This window comes from Pantherophis guttatus, chromosome 2 (assembly GCF_059756535.1).
Source record: "Pantherophis guttatus breed Tessera chromosome 2, ASM5975653v1, whole genome shotgun sequence".
Classification (NCBI taxonomy): domain Eukaryota; kingdom Metazoa; phylum Chordata; class Lepidosauria; order Squamata; family Colubridae; genus Pantherophis; species Pantherophis guttatus.
Genome location: NC_142064.1, coordinates 146432479 through 146456187, shown reverse-complemented (window position 1 = coordinate 146456187; position 23709 = coordinate 146432479). Strand labels below are relative to the sequence as shown.

Below are 23709 nucleotides of genomic sequence, written 5' to 3'. Positions count from 1 at the left end.
CGGGGAGGAGCCCTTCAGGACTGTCAAAGCCACCAGGACCCGGAGAGAAAAGGAGAGAGCTAGAAACGGTCGAATCGATCGGGGAGTCAGACGGCACGGGCACTTAGAAACTGTCAAATGGCCCAGAGAGAGAGAGAGAGAGAGAAAGGGAGGGACGCTGAGGCAAACTCTGCGCTGAGGCAAAGCGGCGCTGACCGCCTCAGAAGTGCAGAAGCCCGGAGGGGCTCGGGGGAGCGCCAGGTGGGCCGGCACCCGAGGCGGGACGAGGTCGAGGATAGCCGCGGAAGCTTCTCCCTCGCTCTTTCCGTCCCCCATCCCCCGGGTCGCTTGCCCGGCCACCGCTTCGCCCGAGTGCCCGAGCCGTCCCTCCCCGCGTATTGTTACGAGCGCCTCCTCCCCTCTGGGCCCGGGGCCGAAAGCCACCATCCGCTCTGCCTGCCGCGGGAAGGTAGAGCGCGGGGGAAAGGAAAAAGGGGACTTTGTTTCTTTAAGGGGCTGTCAGATGCCTCCTCCGCACGCTCCCTCCCTCCCCCCTCCCTCCCCATCTGGGCGCCCCCTCCCCTCCCCGCTTCAAAGAGCGCTGCCAGCCTTTAAAAGGTTTGACACCCGGGAGAGGCGAGCGCGGTCGGAATGCTTCGCCCTGACCCGAGGAGAGCGCGGAGAAGTCCGCTCGCTTTCCCCTGCCGCTGACAGCCCTTTTGCCGAGAGCTCTTTTGTTGCCTCCGCAGCCAATCAAGGCTTTTTACGACACAGTTCAGTTGGGATATAAAAGGAGAGTCCTTCTTTCTTTCCCCCCCTCCTCTCCTTCCCCCAACCAGCAAGTCGCCCCCCCATCTCCAACCCCAAAGAACTTAGCGGCGGCGGCGGCGGCGGCGGCACCACCCCCCAAGCACCCAGCAGCTGCAGCCCATCATCCCGAGGCCGAGCCAGAGCGATTGTGCTCCGCGAGAGAAAGGAGCGGGGCTTGCTTGGCTAGGGAGCGAGCGGAGAAGCGCCAGACATGCCGGTGCCCAAGTCGACCGTCTTCTGGGGCTTCCTGGTCCTGTCCCTGGAGTTCTGCGCGGGCGAGCCCGGCGAGAAGGCGCCCACGGAGGGCGTCCCCCTGGTGACAGAAGCCGAGGACCTGAGCTGCCCGGTGTGTCTTTGGCGCAAGCACAGCAAAGAGATGAGGCTGGAGAGCATCAAGTCGCAGATCCTCAGCAAGCTGAGGCTCAAAGAGGCGCCCAACATCACCCGCGAGGTGGTGAACCAGCTGCTGCCCAAAGCCCCGCCGCTGCAGCAGATCCTGGACTTGCACGACTTCCAGGGGGACTCCTTCCAGCACGACGACTACCTGGAGGAGGACGAGTACCACGCCACCACCGAGACTGTCATCAGCATGGCTCAAGAAAGTAAGCCGGGGCTTCTTTGTTAAAGGAGGCAGGAGCCGGGCTGCCTGCAGCGGCCAAGCGCAACTTTCGCGGCCGCGGGCTTGGGGGAGGGAGGAGGAGAGCCCAGCCGGCCAGCCAGCCAGCCGCTTCGCCTCTGCGAGTCTTGGGGTTTATTGTTTATTGCAGCTCGGCAGAAACCGCTCCCAGAGCAGCAGCAGCAGCAGCCACAGCAGCAGCAGCAGCAGCGCTGGCGTCGCCAGGGACCTCCAAATCAAAGGGAATGGGTGGGCTTCTTTGCTGCAGATGGCTGGGTTTTTGCCGGGTGGTGGGGGAGAGAGCGAGAGAGCCGACCAGGTGTGAAGAAGGCATCCGCACTAAGTCCTCTCCATCTCCGCCTGGGCCCGGTTTCTTTGAGTATCTTTTAAGGACTGATTTCACTGTCAGGTTAGTTTAATGCTTAACCCACCTCCGCCCCCTCTGCGCGCTAGAGAGCAAATGCCAGGAGGGGTCAGATCGGAAAGGTTGAGTTGAATGAAAGGCCTCTGTTCCTCAAAATGTTCCTCCTGACTTTCTGTGTTTGGGGAAGGGGGGGGGGGAGAGAAGAAAAAAGAAAAGAAAAGAAGAGAAGAGACTTTTCCCCAATTGACTGCAGAAACCTAATGCTTTCCCCTAAGTTGTGCAAAGTTCTTCGCCCAGCAGATGCACTTGAAAGAGAAAAGCTCTGCTTTAATGCAGAAAGTGGCTGCGTCCAGTTTTGGCAACAGGAACGTATTGTGCAAACTCATCCCTTTTGAGAGCTCTGTGGCTGCACTGTTCTGTGGGTTTGGAGCTTAGAGTGTGTGTCTGTGGAGGTAGAGTGAAGGGGAAGGGAGGTGGGGTCCTTGCGTAGATTAGTGTTGTGTGAAAAGTACTTCTTGCCCAAACCAAATAAACCTAAGAAAGGTCATGGAGAGGTTCTGCTCCAGAGCACAGTTGCCGAAAGGTGTCATGATTCTGAAAGGCCTCTGCCAGTCATGCTCTCTTGCAAACAGAAAGGGGAAACAGCATTTCTCCCCGCTGGAGAGGGTGGCTCCTTTCTCTCCCCCTGCCAAGTTAAGGCATAATCCCTTTTGTGAGTTCCTTTCGCCAGCTGCAAACACTCAGAAGTTTGCCCAGCCAGCAGAGCGTTTGCAATATCCAGCTGCCTCCCTCATCAGGCTCCCTCCTTGTTCTCTTTCCAGGTCTGCCAAAATCCAAGGCCCTTTGTACTTCTCCCGTTTATTATAACTTCACACTGAATGGCATTTTTTCCATTTATGAAGGGGGAAAAAAACAATTAAAAGTAAATGCTTCCTAGAGCTTTGAGAAAACAAGCAAGGAAGAATGGCTGGGGAATGACAGGCCTATGTGCGATGCAATCTTTCTTTCTTGCCACCCTTCCCTTGGCTGGTTTGCTTGCGAGTGGACTGAGTGTGGAAGCCCTTATGCAATATTGGAGACCCTGAAGTTACTGAGGTATATTTTCAGGAGTTGCAGCAGTTGGAACCGGCATTGACAGATACCTGTTAGTTTCAGGCTCCTCTAACAGGGCTGCTGCTGTTACTGTTGCTTCTTTGAAAGTTCTCCTCTCTGTAAAGCATAAAGGACAACTTCATATAAATGGCAGGTAGTGGGAGTGGAAAGAAGACAAAGTGATCTGCTAATTTCTGTGACAGTTGCACAATTGATAGGGGACTGTAGGGGCACTTTTCTTGCTGCCTGATGGACAAGATATAAGTCTTGGGGGAGGGGTCATTTTGAGATTTATCCTGGGGTGGAGGATGCGTATACACATGCACACACACACACTCTCCTCCCCATGATAAATATCAAAATGACCCCTCCCTCAAGACTTTAGCTTGCTTAGTGGATACTGCAATTCCAGCATAGAGGCCCTTTTAATCTTCTAGTTCAATGACAGCAGCCTAACACAACCCTGCGTGCTCAGCCAGTAGTAAATAATAACTTCATATTTGGGGATAAATATTTTGAATTATATATTTGGCTGGCTATTACAAACAGAGAACAATGTGTGCTTTATTTGTATACAATTTTCACAGGGATTGAGTTGTCAAACACGGTAAGCCAGACAATCTGGTTCCTGCAACACACTAAGCCAATATCTAACAAAACACATAATGTTTGTTAATATGGCGTATGTGCCAGTTTATGCTTCGTGCAATATAGCCAGAGCATTCTTTTTAAACAAGTGAAATCTCGCAGTATCCTTCAGGGGGAAAAGGTGTACTGAAGCCTGAAATGAAGAGCAAATGCTGACTAATTACAGCTCTGCATTATGAATCTGCAGCTTTTCTGCTTTCTTTGCTTGCTTTGACTTCAGGGAATAATCTCTGTGGTACATAATCCTTATATTCAAACATGAGACAAGAGTCACTGAAACTCTATTGTGCAAGCAAATCTCTCTAGGGCTAGGCTCATATACACACATCTGATGCCTACAAATCAAGCAAACTTTCCTCCATGAATAATTAGGTGTCATTCACACATTCACCTTCATTTCCTAGTCACTTTTAAGTGTGCTCCCTTCAGCTACAGACCTCTGTAGCTCCAACTTTTAGGGAAGCTTTGCCCTCAGGGGAATGCAGATACTGCCACCAAAGAGGAACTGGTTTTCAAGCTGGGGAGACAATTCAGAATAACTTTTCATGCAGTTTTCTATAGCACTTCAATTAGTTTTACAAAATTCAGAGTACTGTACAGTTGGTACAGTACTCAGTTAAAGAATGCTGGATAGCAGCCGTATGCTTGAACAAGAGTGATATGTACCCATATTATAAAATTAAGTGGAGATGAGAGCCATTTATTTAACATGCTGAAAACAGCATAGGCCAGGGGTGTCAAACTGGTGGCCCGCGGGCTGGATGTGTCACGTATAGCCCACACCCACCCCAGCTCCACAAAGGGGAAAAATGTCACGAAACATCACGTAATGGCAACATGACGCCCCGAGTTTGATACCCGTGTAATAGACCCTCTTCCATATGAGCCATATGTGTTAGGCTTATTGGTGCCTCAGATTGCAAAAGCAGCACCCTTAAAAGTGCTTGTTATACCATTTTGCCATTCATACTAGTGTAAGATAACTTATATAAGCTTTTCGGAGCCAATACGTCATAGACAAACAATCAATTTTGGACATTAGAGCAAATCATAGGATACAAAATTTCTTTACATTCACTGTCTGTCTATAGGCACTGCCTTTTCCTATAGGATAGGAAATCGTGACTTTTCAAATGCTGCTGCCGTAGCCAGAAAATCTAATGTTGCGGGATCCAAGCAATTATAACTCAGCAGTACCTGAAGGATAGAAGCTTCCCATCCCTCCATTAACTTTTTTTTTTGTGCCTTTGAGTCAGGGTTGAGTCCAGGCAACTGCCTGGACTAATCCCTGCTGTTCTCTTGGCAAGGTTTTTTGGAAGTGGTTTGCCTTTGCCTGCTTCCTAGGGCTGAGAAAGGGATTGGCTCAAAGGTCAGCCAGTTGGCTTTGGGTCTATGGTGCAACTGGTTGACCTTTGGGCCTATGGTGGGATTAAAACATGGTCTCACAGTTTCTAGCCTTAACCACTACATAGAACTGCCTCTTTCATTATAATTTACAGCAGGATATAACTTAAATCTATCTCAAGGCTAGTTAGGTTGAGAATAAGGGGCATTGAAGTTGTTCTGTAATTGCAATGAGATGAGATGTATTTTAAGGGGCTGCCACAAAGAAAGGGTGGGGGGGTCAACCTATTCTCCAAAAGCACCTGAAGGCAGGACAAGAAGCAATGGATGGAAACTAAGCAAGGAGAGGAGCAACCTAGAACTAAGGAGGAATTTCTTGAAAGTTAGAACAATTAATCAGTAGAACAACTTGCCTCCAGAATTTGTGGGTCCTTCATCACTGGAGGTTTTTAAGAAGATTGGGCAACCACTTATCTGATATGGTATAGCATTTCCTGCTTGAGCTAGGAAGACCTTCTTGGAGTAGAAGATTTCCAAGGTCCCTTCCAACTGTTGTTTTGATCTGTATATTGATGAATATACTCTTGATCTGATTTCTAGAGCAATAATAGATTTTTAAAGTATCATTTGATATATCACAGCAAATAAATGCACCTTAAGAATTAGCTTAATATTATAAAGGTTAGAAAACTGGGAGAACTATGTTTTAAAAACTGATCGGAATTAGAGAATTAGAGTCATTAGTATCATATGATGAGTCAGATATTCAGGCTAATATATTATTAATGAAATCACTAGGAAACAGGTGTTTAGGTCATTTGCAAAAAAACCAATCTATTGATAAACTCTGAGCAGGAATGGTTAGATAGATGAAGGGTACTGTCAAACATAAGGGAATATCTGAAAAACGCTTTATCCATATTCATCTTGTATGAAGAATACATGTCACAACCCTCTAATGTTGCGGAACTGTATCTTTAAGCATATTTCACTATGGGCTCTGGTTGGCTGGTATTCCTGAAGTATTTTTTCAGCAAAATTTAGAGTTATAAGTTCTTCATTACTGATTGAGGGAATTGTCTTTTTTACTGTTTGAAATTAAAGCAGTGACCAAAGCATACACGATTGCATTGTACTGAAAGTAAATTGAGTTGAAAATGTGAGTGAATCTTGCAATCTCCATAATTATTACTTCTGTGTTGAGACTCCATCTAAGTATTTTAATGGTGTTTTAAAATTCAAAACTGAATGAGGATTTGAGTATATATCATTGGAATGGCAGCCTGTTTAACTGTTACTATTATAAATGAATATAATTTATTTTTTGGAACAGCCTGGCTGGACAGAAATGGTATCTGTATTAAGGAATATAATTACTATCTTATCAAAGAGAGAAAATGCCTGCATACTGCTTCAAGACCCCATCTTATTGCAGAGATATAATGAGCTTGGGAGAAAAAAAAATACTTCCTGCCTCCTCCTTTTTTCTTTAAAATAGTTTTACATCACTTACTTTAAAAAAGTCCACAATGCAGTTTACAATAAAATTCTTTTATGTGGAGGTTTTTGATTATTTTGGGTGAAGAACTTTTCTGCAGTATTGTCTATCCTGAAGGAAATAAATCTAATCCAGTCTTTAGGCAGTTGGATGTTTTATACTTTGTCAAATCTCTTATTCTTAGTTGAAAAAAAGTCACGTTAACCTCATCATAGGTTTAAATATTACCACACTGGCTCATTCTAAAATTTACATAAAGTAAATTATAGAAAGTATTATATTTTATTACTTTTCTTTACATGAAAATATTAATTCTTATATGACTTGACACCACTTCAGCACCATTACTGCTAACTTTGTTTTTTCAGGATTAGGTGATGTTAAATAACTCTTGCTGAGAAAAGAATGCATCTAATCTAATCTAATCTAATCTAATCTAATCTATCTAGCCTGTCAGTGCCTTTTTTTTGGAACACCAGTTGTTTAAAAGGGACAACACATCCCATCTTTATTCTCCAAGGAACTGTAGATAATTAACTGTAGATAATTATTATAAAAATTGCTAGATTTTTATTAACAACACCATGTGTTTCTGCTCAAGTCAAATTCCCCAAATATTAGTACAGTCAATGAAATGTTTGAAATCTAAACTGCATTTAAGCTTACGTTTCATATTTATTTATATTGGTCTTTAGAGATCATGATTCATTAATTCCAGCAACAAAAATCATACTATGAAATTGGGAATTATTAGGCTATATCATTGAGAAAATTAGAAGACATATGCTGAAAATGTTTTGGAACATCTTTTTTATATATATTTCTAAATGCTCCCCATATATATACTAGTATCATCATATTACACTCTTTTAGTTCATACTTCATGCCAATGAATCTATCAGATTCCTTTTAGTGTCAGACAAATTTCTTTCAATGCATTCTTCTATTGCATGACTAAGGTAAATACTGCCCTGGAAATGGGCACAAAAGCGTCCTGCACAGGTGGCATAGGAGGCACAGTGCCACCCTTCAAAAACTCTGCAATTGACTATCTGTATACTGAGGCAAATGCTCAGGACTGGTTAGCATCATCAAATTGGATGTCACTCAAAGTCTTCAGTTATCACTCACTTGTTAACTGGGGCTCAAAGTAATTGAGTTTGTTTTTCAGTACTAGTAAATTGAATAAATGCCTCAGTTACCCAACTCTAGAGAGAGATAATCTTTTCCTGCTTCATTTGTAATGGTTTTTTCATGACAAGAAACACAGCAGGGGCTCAGAAGGACTTCTGAGCAGTTAGGTTTTTTTTTCCAGAATGAAATGTGAATCTTCTTTCTTCTGGGTTTCCTATTGTGATCTTCAATCTCTACAGAAAACAAAGCCAGATCTAATAAGCAATAGTTCTAATCAGAGGCAGAGCAGTAAAAGTAGGGTGAAGTAAGCTGCGAACCAAAAGATATGCTCATTTCATTGAACCCTCAATTTGGAGTCCTTTGAACCTTCAGTTTCTCCCAAAATGTTACTTATTAATCCTGAGAGCAGAGAGAGAGAGATCGAGAGAGAGAGAGAAAGAAAGAAAGAAAGAAAGAAAGAAAGAGAGAGAGAGAGAGAGAGAGAGAGAGAGAGAGAGAGAGAGAGAGAGAGAATACCTAATACTGATCAAATAAATCTAAAATAGCGGATCAGTTATCCACATTGGACTTGGCTGTTATGTCAAACTTCCTCCAGAATACTGCTGAGGAAGTTAAGGAAATCAAAGAACTGAAAGCCATTAAAAGTCCTCAGGAGGGGTGATTCACACTGAACTGCTGGACTTGAAATCAAGTCAGCACTTGGCATGGCTAAAAAAAAATCTGGCTCTGTAGAAGGAGAAAAAAAATGACCATTCACAGTAAAGCAGCTCCAGAAGACTCCCAAACAAAATGTACAGTGGTTTAGAAATAAGTTATTTAATGTAGATGGAATCATTTGATGAGAAGAAACCTCTATTCTGATCTTACAGATGGTAGCCATGGGATGGGAGTTTAAAATTAGAGGATCCAAGAATCTGAAGTTTAAGATAAAAGATGAGCAAAGGCCATTCTTCCACTGCCCCAATACATCATTTTGAAAGAGATGAATATCTGTACTTTAGAAATAAAACTATTTGTTATCTTGTGGTAAGATGGGCAGTCAATAAATTTAATAAACAAACAAACAAACAAACAAACAAACAGCTTGTAACAGAATAGAATTTGAACAATAGTATTTTGCAGGCTTATAGTGCCTCTGCTTCTGCCCTCAAATGTACCTACAGTATGAGACTGGAAAGACAGAAAATGTATACCAGGAATACTTACCACATTGTGTGAATCGCATCCATTTCATAATCATAAGCTTAGACTTCTCTTCTAATGTTATGTCCTTCGGAAGAACCGATGATTCCAAAGGCTCAGTTTAGCAAGCAGCCACGTAAGGAGGAGCGACAGCGTATGGTCTGGAGTGTGTGAAGGCCGAGCGGAAGGAAGGGGTGTGGGGTGAAAAGGTGTGGGGGGCACAAGTGTGAGGAATCGCAATAGGGAAAAGGACTTCCCTCCTGGCCAATTCTACAGCTCATTGAGAAATTTCTTTCTCTAGCATTAATAGATTTGGATTGCTTTGAAATTTTACTGCCCATAAAATCGGTGACACGCTGAGACTTTTTTCTGTGTTAAACGTTTGCTGCTCCTCCTTGCTGCAACCATCTCTCTCTCCTTAACAACTTGCTTCTCCCCCCCCAACTAAAAAAAATAAAAAATAAAAAAATAAAAAATCAGCATGCAAACACTGACAAGAATAATCCAATCTGATTTTAATTAGCCATGTGGAAAAGTTCCCTTTGCCCCAGGCTCACCGATTGGCTGGAGCTCACCCACTCAACTCTTAGGTTTCATCCCCTGGAATCCTGGACATTCTTCTTCATCTCCCTTTCTCTGGATGACAATTATGATTTTTGCTGCTTACATTCTTTCATGAAGCAATTGTGTGTGCCAGTGTTTTTATGGTTCCTGAACAGAAGGAAGAGAAGGTTTTATAGGCAATGGGGCCATAAACCTTTCTGGGTCCCTTCTCAGTCCTTCTGTCCTGTTCTCCACCCCCCCCACCTTTTAATCTAAAGCATACATTTCTCCCACTGATAGACAAGAAACTGGGAAAGGATAATTGGGTTCTAAACCATTTATTGGCTACCCATGACCCCTGCTGACCTTTCGTTTGGGCACTGGAGGTGGAGAAGGGAAGTTAATGAAGTATCTTGGAGGTTTTTTCAGGGTGTGTGTATATGTGTGTGACAGTGTGAAATCCACCAAATGCTACTCTCAGCCCAGCATTCTGACTGCAAGGAACAGATTTAAACCAACAGTAAACACAAAGCTGTTTGCAGGCATTATTATTTTCTGGATTTGGGGAAATTTCAAGGCTGATGCTTTGTTCAAAAGTATGAGGTCAAGAATCAGAGACTGAAATATCTCAGGAAAATCCAGATTATCAATGTTGATTACAGTATATTAATAGAAGGAAGCGGGAATGGTGAAGTGTTAGCAAAAACGAGACTTCAATTTTTAACAAGCAATGAAATATCTGAAAAACGAATAGGAGTAAAATGTCATACTAATGTTTTCAAAGTATGTGCAACATATCTCTAGTAATAAGCCATTTATGCCCAGATAGTATTTCCAATATATCTCTGCAGTTGCAACTTGGGACTAATTATATTTTCCTTTTCATTGTGAAAATATATAGTAAATTCCATCCCCCAAAGAGATGCATCTTATAGAGCTTTCATGGAGTATCTACTTATATTTAATTGAAATGTAATTCCAACACTAGTATGGAAATAATTATGCCAAGGTTATATGATGTCATAAATATATCTCTTTGTGGAAATATCTAGGGAGTAGTTTACTCTTTAAACATGGGAACAACCTGGCATATTCAACGTGAGGTGGTGAATGAGGTCTCCAATGCAATATTATTAGTAGCACAGTGTTAGTAATTGAAGTTGTTATTACTGTTGTTTGTAAACAATGCTAAATTTGATAAAATGAGCAGGGCAACATTTTTATACTAGGAGACCACAATCACCATTATCATGCCACAAAAATCACAAGAGCCATGTCTGGAAATCTAGCAATGTCACAGATGGGGGACAGTATGTGGCAGATTTTTTCAGTTTAATACGCCAAGGTGTGCCTCCATGAAGCCAAACAATAAATAAAATTGTCTCTCCAAAGTTCAGTGGCATATGAACTTCTGTGGGAACAGTCTGCGGGCTACAAAATAGAGGCTGGGTATTGTATGAGATTTGTAGGCCATGGGGTATATTCATCCTTGCAATGAACTCTAGAAGAGCCAACATTAATCACTAATGCCAATGGAAACTCAATAGTGTTATATGTACCCCACAGTAGCTCTAGCTATTGCAGCAGGTAGCAATAAGTATGAGTTGTTTAAGCCAGCTCATGAAAGCAGCTACATTATTTCAGGTTTGTACAAGAGCCAAAATAAACATGCAATGGCTTTAAAGAAGTGCTACATGTGCACTCCTGGGGATTCCAAAGCACTCTTTCTAAATAGTTTCCAAAGCATGCACAACCATCGGATCTTTGTCACTGAATAAAAAAGTTGCTCAGCTAGTTAGGGACCATTCTAGAATCAAATCGCAGTGCTAGTATTCCTCAGCTAAGGAATTATCAGGATTGTATATCTGTAAATGCCTTTAAGAACTGCTTCACACCACCCATCTAACTCAGTCAGCCATTAACTTGGTCATAGTTTCTTACACAATTGTGTCAGTTGAGTTGTGCTATCCCTCATTTTTTTCAAGGCCTGCCTAATACCCTATGAATTCTTAAACCAGGAAAAGGAAGGGCATGTCACTGACCCACTGGCCTGGCGGGCAGCAAAAAGTGTGAGTTTGCTGCAGCTGGTTAATATTATGGGGAATCATTGATTTTATTTATTTATTTACATGAACATCTGTATACTGTCACACTTCAGAGATCAGTTCCAAAAATAAATTCAGGGTTAATTAGATGTTAAATTGATAAGAACAGATAATTTACTTTATCACAGTTAAAAGTCTGAGAAGCATCATATACTGACAGACCTTGAGAGTAAGTTCTGTAATGGGATACTTTGGGTCTTTAGCTAAACTATAGTACCACATCTTTCCTTTAAGGATTAATGAGTTGAGGATTAGGCACTGCCCAAAGGTTAACAGAGTTTTTGACAGACACAGCTGACCAGGGAAGCTTAATTAGGCTCACATTTATTCTGGTACAATATTCTCCTTCTCCCACCTGAGTACTGACTAGTAGAACTGCATAGCACACTGGAAGGCACAGATAAATTAGCAGGTTGAATTAGTTATAGCCCAACAAATAAAGATTCTGTCATTTGGTTTGCATGACACACCCAGTAGATTCAAATTCACTCAATCTAATTTTCTGATGTTGCACAACAACGAACCATAAAATAACTAGATGGACTGGCTTATGGAACATATGAAAGCTAAAATGTAATTTGGGTTGTATTTTGTGTAAAAACAGCCTATTTCTGTAATAAATTACATGCTGATTTCCCAGGTAATAGATTTGGGATAGTCTGATTGTTTTTAACTGAAAGCAGGCATCACGAGGACTAGAAGCCATCTTGTCATCTCTTGGGAAATTCAGAACATATGTATTTAGCCCGTATGAAGACCAAAAATGTTAAATATGAGTGCCTATTAACTGAGCTTCCCACACAGCCCCAAATGCAGATTAATAGTATACAAACAATTGAAAAATGCCACTGAAATATTATGACAAAATTTTCAATTCAGATGTTTTAGGTGTATGTGTGTGTGGGAGAGAGAAAGAAGGAGAAAAGAAGATTACCACTGGAGCTTTAATCAAAGGAACATATACATAATTGACCATCAGTATATCTGCCAAAAAGATTTACATTCCATAAAGATGGAATAATAAAAAATGATTAGATCTGAATTCCAGCAAAAAAAGTCTCACCTATCTTTTGCAAAGGAGGATTGTTTTTTTTATAAATGCAGATTAATGCTAGAGTTGATAATACTAATTATGGGGAAAGTAGGGTATGGACTAGAAACTCTTTGCAAAGGTATTTATATTCAAGTTTAGTATATAAATATTTTCCCCAAGTACAATATGTCTTCCAAGTATATTGGGGTGAAAAGTTCTAAAAATTATGGATAAAGAATTATTGGAGTCAAAATTTAGCACATCAGGAAGGCAGCTAGTTGGGAAACAGCTGATTTAATTCATTATTATTATTATTATTATTATTATTATTATTATTATTATTATTATTATTCATTATAAGGGCAGTGCAATTGAAATAATGAGTGGGAGGGACAGATGATGGGCGCAGGGGGCCATATCACGCTCCGGGGGTGTGCACACGCTGTTTACGAGCGATTGCGCACTCCGGCTCCCAATGCGCGACTTGTGTCCGGGATTGCACAGAGCCTCAGGCCCTGGGTCCGCGGCTGATGTTATGTAATGCCGGTTGTTAACAAAGCCCCCCTCATTTGTGATCTTATCTTGGAGGGGGGGTACGGACCTGGCAGGTATTATGGACACCTGGTTGGGCCAGGAGGGGGGGGGTCCCCTCGTTGAAATGGGTCCACCAGGTTTCTGTGCATTTCATCAGCCAAGGGCTCGGGAGGGGTGGGGGAGTGGCGGCGATTATTAGGCAAAGTCTTTCTCTGAGGGAGACCACTGTTCCTCAGATAGCTGGATGTGAGTCCCTTTTTGTGAAGTGGGTCTGTGGGGTGCAGATGGGTTTGCTGACTATGTACCTGGCTCCCTGCCACGTGGCGGCGACCCTGCCCGAGCTGCTCGACGTTATTGCCGGAGTGGCGGTTGATACCCCCAGACTCATTGTCATGGGGGATTTCAATTTACCATCTGCAGGTGAGGCGTCAGAGGTGGCTTGGGAATTCATGGCTTCCATAGCGGCCATGGACCTGACCCAGTTAGTTCAAGGCCCCACTCACATAGGGGGACACACTCTGGACTTGATTTTTGTCTCTGGTCAGTGGTTGAATGATCTTGGTAGAGGGGACCTAGACATTAAACCCTTGTCATGAACAGATCATTCGCTCCTTCACTTGGACTTTCCAGCCACTTCCCCCCGCTGCAGGGAGACGGAACTGACCAGATGGTTCCGTCCCAGGCGCCTGATGGATCCTGAAAGGTTCCTGATGGAGCTTGGGCCGTTTCCTGAGACCCTGGCACACGACCTGACCGAAGACCTGGTGGCCGCCTGGGAGAGTGCAGCCGCCGGAGCTTTGGACTGCGTCGTGCCTTTGCGGCCTCTGACCCGATGCCGTTCTCAATTGGCTCCTTGGTTCTCCGAGGAGCTGAGAGAGATGAAGCATCGGAAAAGATGCCTAGAGAGCATCTGGAGGACTAGGCAATCCAATTCTGACCGGACACTGGTGAGGTCTTATATCAAGACCTACCTAGTGGCGATAAAAGCGGTGAAATCTAACCATTTTTCTGCTCTTATCGCATCTGCAGAGAACCGCCCAGCCGCTCTGTTTAGGGTGAGCCACTCCCTTCTCAGGGGGGAGTGCGGGAAGATCCCTTGCAGGGTCGAGCTGAGGATTTTGTGCAATTCCTGCATGATAAAGTCGCTTGGATTCGGGAAGGCTTGGACTCCGACTGGATGAGTCCAGGGGAGAAGACAAGGGTAGGTCTTGAGAATATTATCTGGGAGGAGTTTGATCCTGTGGCTCCGGAGGATATGGACAGGGTTCTGGGTAAGATTAGTGCCACCACGTGTTTATTGGACCCGTGTCCCTCCTGATTGGTACTGGCTTCCTGGGAGGTTACCCGAAGCTGGCTCCAGGGGATTATAAGTGCTTCTTTGAGTGAGGGTGCCTTTCCTGCCGCCTTGAAAGAGGTGGTGGTGAGGCCCCTCCTCAAGAAGCCTTCCCTGGACCCAGATGAATTAGCTAACTACCGTCCGGTCTCCAACCTTCGTTTTGTGGCGAAGGTTTTTGAGAGCATGGTGGCACGACAGCTTCCCCGGCACCTGGATAAAGCTATCTATCTGGATCCGTACCAGTCGGGCTTCAGACAGGGGTACAGCACAGAAACGGCATTGGTCGCGTTGGTGGATGATCTCTGGAGGGCTCGGGACAGGGGTTGCTCCTCTGTCCTGGTCCTATTAGATCTCTCAGCGGCTTTTGATACCATCGACCATGGTATCATGCTGCAACGGTTGAGTGGGTTAGGAATAGGGGGCACCATCCTGCGGTGGTTCTCCTCCTTCCTCTCCAACTGTTTGCAGTTTGTGTTGGCAGGGGGGCAGAGGTCGACCTGGAGGGGCCTCGCATGGGGAGTGCCGCAAGTGTCGGTCCTCTCGCCCCTTCTGTTCAACATTTATGTGAAGCCGCTGGGTGAGATCATCCGTGGTTTGGGGGTGAGAGTCCATCAGTACGCTGATGACACTCAGCTGTACATCCCCCCCCACAGACCACCCCAATGATGCCCTTGATGTGATGTCTCGCTGCCTGGAGCCCGTGCGGATCTGGATGGGGAGAAATAGGCTCAGACTCGACCCTTCCAAGACCGAGTGGCTGTGGCTTCTGGCGTCCCGATATAGTCAACTGGTGCCATCACTGACTATTGGGGGTGAATCTCTGCCCCCCAGAGAGGGCTCACAATCTAGGTGTCTTCCTGGATGCACGGCTGTCTTTAGAAGAGCATATGACAGCCGTGGCCAGGGGGGCTTTCTATCAGGTTCGCTTCTTCGCCAGTTGCAGCCTTTCTGGACCGGGACGCCTTGCGCACGGTCACTCATGCCCTTGTCACCTCCTGGCTGGACTACTGTAATGCTCTCTACATGGTGCTCCCCTTGAAGAGCACTCGGAGGCTCCAACTGATCCAGAATGAGGCTGCACGGTTGGTTATGGGCGCAATTCATTGTGCCCACATGACACCCCTCCTGCGCGGGCTGCACTGGCTCCCAATGGTCTTCCGGGTGCGATTCAAGGTGCTGGTCACCACCTTTAAAGCGCTCCATGGCATAGGACCTGGGTACCTTCAAGACCGACTTCTGCCACCAGTAGCCTCCCACTGGCCAGTCCGATCCCACAGAGAGGGTCTCCTCAGGGTGCCATCGGCCAAGTTATGTCGGCTGGTGACACCCAGGGGAAGGGCCTTCTCTGTGGGAGCCCCTGCCCTGTGGAATGAACTGCCCCTGGAAATGCATAAGATCTCCGACCTCCGTGTATTTCGCTGTGCCCTCAAGACCCTGCTGTTCCGCCAGGCCGGGCTATCAGTGTAATGATTTTAAATTGGGTGTTTTAAATTTTTGGGATTTTAAATCTGAGCTGAAATTATTTAATAATTTTAATTATTTTTAATTGATGTCTGTCTTTGTGCTTTTAATAGGCTGTACACCGCCCTGAGTCCTTCAGGAGAAGGGCGGTATAGAAATAAAATTATTTATTTATTATTTATTATTTTATTTATTATTATAGAAGCAAGAAGTGGGGTTATAGCTTCTTCCATTCAGATCCAGTGTTCTGCTTCTATCTCCCCATAGCCTCTGAAAGACCTCTAAAAATATAGAACATTTCTATATACTGTGTCAGACAGCAATTCATCTACTCCGGCATTCTCAACATGGACTGGCAATAGAAATTTCTTACAGTATTCTCCAATTGTAGCTATAGATTGTACCTAGGATCCTCTGCATCCAAAGCACATGCTCTACACTCCAGTACAATTCTGCCATCCTATGATTCCACCTCTAGTATTGGCAGATCCTGGAACTTGGAATGAGAAGCTTGTACCCCATAAAATATTGTATTTCCACTGCTATCAGCCAAGGCAAGTATGAGTAATTACCTGGAATGATTGGATATTTCATTTAATATAAGGTAGGGAAGTTTCAAATTCCCAGTAAACTGCAAGATAAATGACTGGGGAGGTCATTATTGGTGTGCCTGTGTATATGTTTGGAAAGGCTAAAAAAGGGCCAAGATAGAAAGGAACATGTCCAGCCATATTCAGCACAATTCATGAAGTAATCTAGACCTTCAATAATTAACTCTTCCTGAATAAATCTGCTTACTTTAAGATCTGCTAAGATGGCCTTCTCCAGATAGATGATAGATGGATGGATGATACATATTAAGGAAAAAGAATTGTTGGATGGAATGTAGGAAAGGACTTCCTTTATGGAATTATGGGATTCCCTGTCTTGGAACTTTGCAGGTACATAGGTAAAATGTTTTTATTTTAACAGGCATACTGTATGACTTGCTGGGTTGGTTAGTCTTAATGGAATGGAATTCTGATTTTTGCTTGCTTTAATTTGCTGTGCTTCACCTCCCCACTTTAAGAATTCTGTTATTCAGCTAATTTATACATTAAACCTTGAATTTGTAACTACTTTAAATTAATTGTTTTATCACAAGAGAAGGATGATGTACACATTTACTAAATAAAATAAGTATTCCAGTATGTGCTACTTCTCACTTATGTGCATTTATTAGCACAGGAGTAGGCAACCTGGCACCCTCTAGATGTTTTGGATTACAGCACCTATATTATCATCCTTGCTGAAGTTAATAGGGGATGGATTTTAAAACATTGGAATGTACCATATTTGCTTTTGCTTACTTTGGGACATGTGCACATTCACTTTCTCTCTGTTAAGCACTCAAAACAGCTGGATAGATTCAGGTGTCTTGAAGCAAAGTGAGAAGAGAACAGTATTTCTCAGCCAGAGATGCAAAGCCAGCTCTCTATTTCTGGTTGATTTGCTTCTGCAGTAAGAAGTGTGAGAAGGCATTCAGCAACTGGTAGAGATGGCTAAAGGTTTCACTCTCTAAATTATTATTATTATTATTTATTTAAATTTTTATACCGCCCCCTCTCCCGAAGGACTCGGGGCGGTGAACAGCCAAAATTAAAAACACACATTACAAACATTAAAATACTATAAAATGAAATTAAATTTATCTTTGGCTGCCCCAATTTAAAACCCCTTACCCATAAAATTCCCCAATTAAAAGATTTTTAACCCAGCCCGGCTTGCTGAAATAAAAAAGTCTTCAGGGCCCGGCGGAAGGTCCGGAGGTCCGGGATCAGTCGTATCCCTGGGGGTAGCTCATTCCAGAGGGCGGGTGCCCCCACAGAGAAGGCTCTTCCCCGGGGGGAAGCCGACATTGCCTGACCGACGGCACCCTGAGGAGGCCCTCTCTGTGGGAGCGTATTGGCCGGTGGGAGGTTATCGGTGAAAGAAGGTGGTCTCGTAAATAACCAGGCCCTAAGCCATGGAGCGCTTTGAAGATGAGAACCAATACTTTGAAGCGCACCCGAAAGACCACTGGAAGCCAATGCAGCTCGTGCAGGAGAGGTGTCACGTGGGAGCGCCATGTCGCCCCTATAAGTACTTGCGCGGCCGCATTCTGCACCAGTTGGAGCCTCCGAGTGCTCCTCAAGGGGAGCCCCATGTAGAGAGTGTTGCAGTAGTCCAGGTGGGAAGTGACGAGGGCATAAGTGACTGTGCATAAGGAGTCCCGATCCAGAAAGGGGCGCAACTGGCGTATCAGGCGAACCTGATAGAAAGCCCCCCTGGCCACAGCCGTCATATGCTCTTGTAAAGACAGCCGTGCATCCAGGAGGACACCCAAGTTATGCGCCCTCTCCGTGGGGGCCAATGTTTTGCCCCCAATAGTCAGCGATGGCTGACTATATCGGGATGCCGGCAGCCACAGCCACTCAGTCTTGGAGGGGTTGAGTCGGAGCCTGTTCCTCCCCATCCAGACCCGCATGGCCTCCAGGCACTGGGACATCACTTCAAGGGCATCGTTGGGGTGGTCTGGGGTGGAGATGTACAGCTGGGTGTCATCAGAGTACAGGTGGCACTGCACCCCAAAACCACAGATGATCTCGCCCAGCGGCTTCACATAAATGTTGAACAGGAGAGGCGAGAGGACCAACCCTTGTGGCACCCCACAAACCAGGTGCCTTGAGGTTGACCTCTGCCCCCCAGCCAACACGGACTGTGACTGGTCGGAGAGATAGGAGGAGAACCACCGTAAGACAGTGCCTCCCACTCCCAACCCCTCCAACCGGCGCAGCATGATACCATGGTCGATGGTATCAAAAGCCACTGAGAGGTCTACTAGGACCAGAACAGAGGAGCAACCTCTGTCCCGAGCCCTTCAGAGATCATTGACCAACACGACCAATGCCGTTTCTGTGCTGTACCTGGGCCTGAAGCCGGACTGGAACGAATCTAGATAGACGGTTTCATCCAGGTACTGCGGGAGCTGTCGCGCAACCACACTCTCAACAACCTTCGCCAGGAAGCGAAGGTTGGAAACTGGACGATAGTTTGCCAAAACAGCTGGGTCCAGAGAGGGCTTCTTGAGGAGGGGCCTCACCACCGCCTCTTTCAAGGCGGGAGGCAAGAAACCCTCATTCAAGGAAGCATTTATAATCCTCTGGAGCCAGCCTTGTGTAACCTCCCGGGTAGCCAGCACCAGCCAGGAGGGACACGGGTCCAATAAACATGTGGTTGCATTCAACCTCCCCAGCATCCTGTCCACGTCCTTGGGGGTCACAGGGTCAAACTCATCCCAGATAACAGTCTCAAGACACACCTCGGACAGCCCGCCTGTACCCACCCAGTCAGAGTCCAAGCCTTCCCGAATTTGAGCGACTTTATCGTGCAGATAATGCGCAAAATCCTCAGCACGTCCTTGCAAGGGGTCATCCCGCACTCCCAGATGGAGAAGGGAGCGGGTCACCCTAAACAAGGCAGCTGGGCGATTATCTGCCGACGCGATAAGAGCGGAAAAGTAATTACACTTCGCTGCTTTTATCGCCACTAAGTAGGTCTTGATGTAAGACCTCACTAGTGTACGGTCAGATTCAGAGCGACTGGCCCTCCAACTACTCTCTAGGTGTCTTTTCCGGCACTTCATCCCCCTCAGCTCCTCGGAGAACAAAGGAGCTGGGCAGATTCGGCGCCGGGTCAGAGGCCACAAAGGCACGACCCGATCTAAAGCACCAGCGGCCGCCCTATCCCAGGCGGCCACCAGGTCTTCCGTCGAGTCGTGAGCCAGAGTCTCAGGAAATGGCCCAAGCTCCATTCGGAACCTATCAGGATCCATCAGGCGCCTGGGGCGGAACCACCTGGTCGGTTCTGCCTCCCTGTGATGGGGTATAGCGGTCAGAAAGTCAAGTCTAAGGAGGGAATGGTCTGACCATGACAAGGGTTCAATGACTATATCCCCTGTATTTAGGCCATTCAACCACTGACCAGAGACGAAAACCAAGTCCAGCGTGTTTCCTCCTATGTGAGTGGGGCCCTGAATTAACTGGGTCAGGTCCATGGCCGTCATGGAAGCCATGAACTCCCAAGCCACCTCAGATGCTTCACCGATGGATGGCAGGTTGAAATCCTCCATGACTAAAAGCCTGGGGGTATCAACCGCCACCCCGGCTATAACGTTGAGGAGCTCGGGCAGGGCTGCTGCCATGCAAGGAGTCAGGTACTCAACCAGCAGGCCCATCTGCCTCCCATGGCCCCACTTCACAAGGAGAGACTCACAGCTGGCTATCTGAGGTACAGTGGCCTCCCTAGGATCAAGACCTTCTTTTACAATAACTGCCACCCCCCCACCCCTGGGCCCTCAGCTGATGAAATGCGCGGAAACCTGGTGGGCACATTTCTATGAGGGGGACCCCCCCTCCTGGCCCAACCAGGTCTCTGTAATACCCGCCAGGTCCGCTCCCCCCTCCTGAATCAACTCACAGATGAGGGAGGCTTTATTAATCACGGACCTGGTGTTGCACAACATCAGCCTAAGACCCAGGCTCTGAGGCTCTGGACAACCCAGGGAACGAGGAGAGCATTGGCAGCCGGAGCATGTTACCGCTTGGAGACGGCGGGTGCATGCCCCCACAACATGATATGGCCCCCTGCTCCCACCATACCTGCCCCTCCCACCCACAGTACTAATGACATCGCCCTTTTCCCTCCCAACACCCACCCCCTCAGATCCCCGCTCCGCATCTCCCCTAACGAGGCCCTGTGCCAGGCCTGCCCCCCCAACAAATCACCCTCCCTATCCTTTGCCAAACAACCCTCCCCCCTCCCAAAACACCTTAAAAAATTGGCAAATGACAATTTTAAAAAACCCCTCAACCCCCTCTTCGCTGCATGCCAAATATCTTATATTATTGCACCTGCCATGATAAACCTTTCTAAGGAAACTTCATGAAGTTCATATCTATGTACCATAGAAATTTTAAGACGCTATGTGGAATGTATAAAAGCTAAATTTTCTAAATAGTGCTATAACTAAGATTCTAAATCTTTGAACTGCTTAGTGTAGTTGATTCATGGTATTGATTATATGCCACAAATTGTTTTTGACTCCTAGTGACCACATAGATAGATTTTCTCCATGACAATTGATCCCTAACCTGGTCTTTCAGGCCTTCCAATAGTGCATTCATCACCATTGTTAACTATCCACCTTCTACTGGTCATCCCTTTTCCTTTCTCTTTTCCTTTCACTTTTCTCAGCGTTTTCCAAGACCTTCATAGCTACTCTACCAAGAGCTAGTCTGTGACATACGGTATTTCCTGACTGCTTGTTCCTTTGCTGTTGATGGTTGATCCTAAAAGGCAGAAATTATCCACCACCTTCATTGCTAATTGTAAGATTGGTTGTTCTGCCTGTTGTCATTAGTTTGGTCTTCTTCATATTTAATTTTAGTGCCATTTTTCTCACTGTGCCCCATAACTTTTATCTACTTGATACTTCATATTTTGGGCTATTGAGATTAGTATCATGAGCATAGTATAGGTTATTGATGCTTCTTCTTCCAGTTTTAAAACCACACTTATCTTCCAATCCAGCTCCCCTTAATATAGGAATCACAAAGTACATGCTATCTTAAATCTTGCAGGCCTTAAGTTTGGTCGCCAAATTCACTTCTGAATTCACTGAGCCTCCCTAAAATGTATGGAGAAGTAAATTAGAATCCTTCATGTTTTCATTTTGCTAGGTATCCATGTGATGAAGACCTGGTTTTAAAAAAAAGCCTAGTATCACATTCTGAAAATATCTTTCACCAGGAACTACATTTCCAGGGTTTCCAAAATGGTTATCTGTATGCCAGCATTTCCCACTCTGATGAATTCCGGATGTGCAGAACTACAACTTTTATTACCTGCTGACAGCACGATCCTAGACCTCCATTATGCTATCATACTCTCCCTCCCTCTTTTAGCAGCAAATGGGGAAATAGCCAGGGGCATGGCCCAGAACCATGGACAGCGCCTTGGCAAGCTGGTGGGGTGATGGACATAAATCCAATACCATTGAGAATAGATGATCGGCAGTAAGAGAGAGCTGGTTAATGTTCGATATGGATGTTATTGCATTATGACCAGTCTCTTCTTCCTTGGAGACTTCAACATAACAAATAAGGAACCTCATATAGGTGCTTAGGGCGCTTAGACGTTAACCAGTTAGCAATTTTTTATTTTCAAAGCTTCAATGGATCTTCTAACTTTTAATCTCAAAATGTCTCGCCACAGCAATGCCTGTTAACTATATGGGGTATTTCAAATCGCTAGGCCTAAAACATTTGGGGGGTGGGGGAGAGAGAGAAAAGGAGGAAAGGTTTTCTGTCACTTTAAGATCTGGCAGAAACTGACAGGGAGAAATTCTCAGGGGAACACAGCATTAATTTGGGACTTGTGCACACCAAATTGCCTTGGGCATTCGTTAGCAGAGGCCTTTGCTCCTAGCTGGCTGTACCGGGAGAGGCGGCTGGCTGGTGTCATGACCTTGGTGTGTTAGCAGGCCGTGCGGTTCATGGCACATGCAGCTGGGGGTGATTAAGCTGAGCGGGGTGCACCAGGCAGGGGCAAGGGGGCCCTCCTAACTGAATGTAACCCAGATGTCTGTGAATAGAGGAGGAAGGTAAGGAGTTTGTCCACTGGGTGTTGCTAACTGATATTGGGAGGGAGGGGAGGAAGAAGTGCCTCCTTCTCACACTCAGCCTATTTGTATAACAACAGGATTCAATCCCAATCGCTCTTCTTGTCTGCGCATCTGCCTTGATAGAAATGATTCTCCATTCTTCCTGGCCATTTGTTCTATGCCAAGAGAATGTGAGGAATCTCCTGTCTGTAGCATCTGGTCCTGAAGGTTTCCTCCTCTGATTTTTCCCAGCTTGGCTTGTACATGAGGCATCTATCTTGGGATCTCTATGCGGTGATGATAACCATCATGACTGGGCTTTGGATGAGAGGATTCCTCGCTCATTTTGTTTGCTGAGAATGCATTACATTATTGTTAAGAGCTTTTAATGTTTGCAAATTTTGTTTTATTTATTCTGCTTCTCTAGTAAAGATGGCCTGGATTTATAGTGAAAATTGCTTCTCCGGTAAAGAGAACTTCGCTAGACTCTAGTAAAGACTGCCTTTATAGGTGGTCTGTATTTATGGTTGTAATACATAAATAGATAGCAGAAGAAATTTAAAATGTGACATGGATTAGCAAGAGATCAGGTTAAATCAGAACAATCCAGACCACCTAAGGAGAAGTGACTACTGTACTGCTAAATAGATCACAGACTAAGAAGTGACAGTAATTAAAGTTTCGTTAATATTCTTAAGGTTATGCCAAGAAGCCTCTCATGCAGTGACATTTCAATGCCGTATTAAAGGAGACATTCAAAAGGAGAAAAAGATTAAACTGTGCATATGTTGATATATAGATATGCAGGAGATTGTTCCAAGAATATCCTCTATTCTAAAACATTGTCTTTTTGTTTCCAAGTCAACAAATAACATCCAGTTATTTTAAAATCTGCCTTAAAATGTTGAGAACAGGTACTCTTGGAGAAAGGACAGGACAGCATGAAAAGCAATGACTATTTAATATATACTTTATACTTGATGAATTTTTCAGTAGTGTTGTCTTTGATGTAGAGTTGGTTGATAGTGAGATGGGTGGCGTATAAATTTAATAAATGAAAATAATAATTTTATCTAAATCAGCACTAATGAATTAACTTCTTTTTCCAAATTACAGAAATGAGACATTGTAAAATTATATGATTCATTTAAGGCTAACAGTGAGGTAATGAAGTATGAATTAATAGACAGATATGGGTAAGTTTCTTCAGTGATATGGTACACAAATTCTGTGTTAAAGCTTAATTTTAGGGATTCTCATCTAATTTTAGGAATTATTTAAGAATTAAAGAAACCTATGCTGATACAGGTAGTCCTCAGTTAACGACTGCTGTTTAGTGACTGAATTT

General features: G+C 44.8%; 1 protein-coding gene and 1 pseudogene across 1 annotated transcript in view; one reads left to right on the top strand and one right to left on the bottom strand.

Annotated features, from left to right (window-relative positions):
• Positions 1 to 567: 567 nt before the first annotated feature.
• GDF11 (growth differentiation factor 11) overlaps positions 568 to 23709 on the top strand; it is a 34463-nt gene continuing 11321 nt past the window's right edge. The window contains exon 1 of the mRNA XM_034412572.2: positions 568 to 1391. Within this exon, the coding sequence (XP_034268463.2) occupies positions 1001 to 1391 (391 nt within the window). The 5' untranslated portion in view covers positions 568 to 1000. The remainder of the gene's footprint in view (positions 1392 to 23709) is intronic.
• On the bottom strand, positions 9315 to 20249 carry LOC148115369 (uncharacterized; annotated as a pseudogene).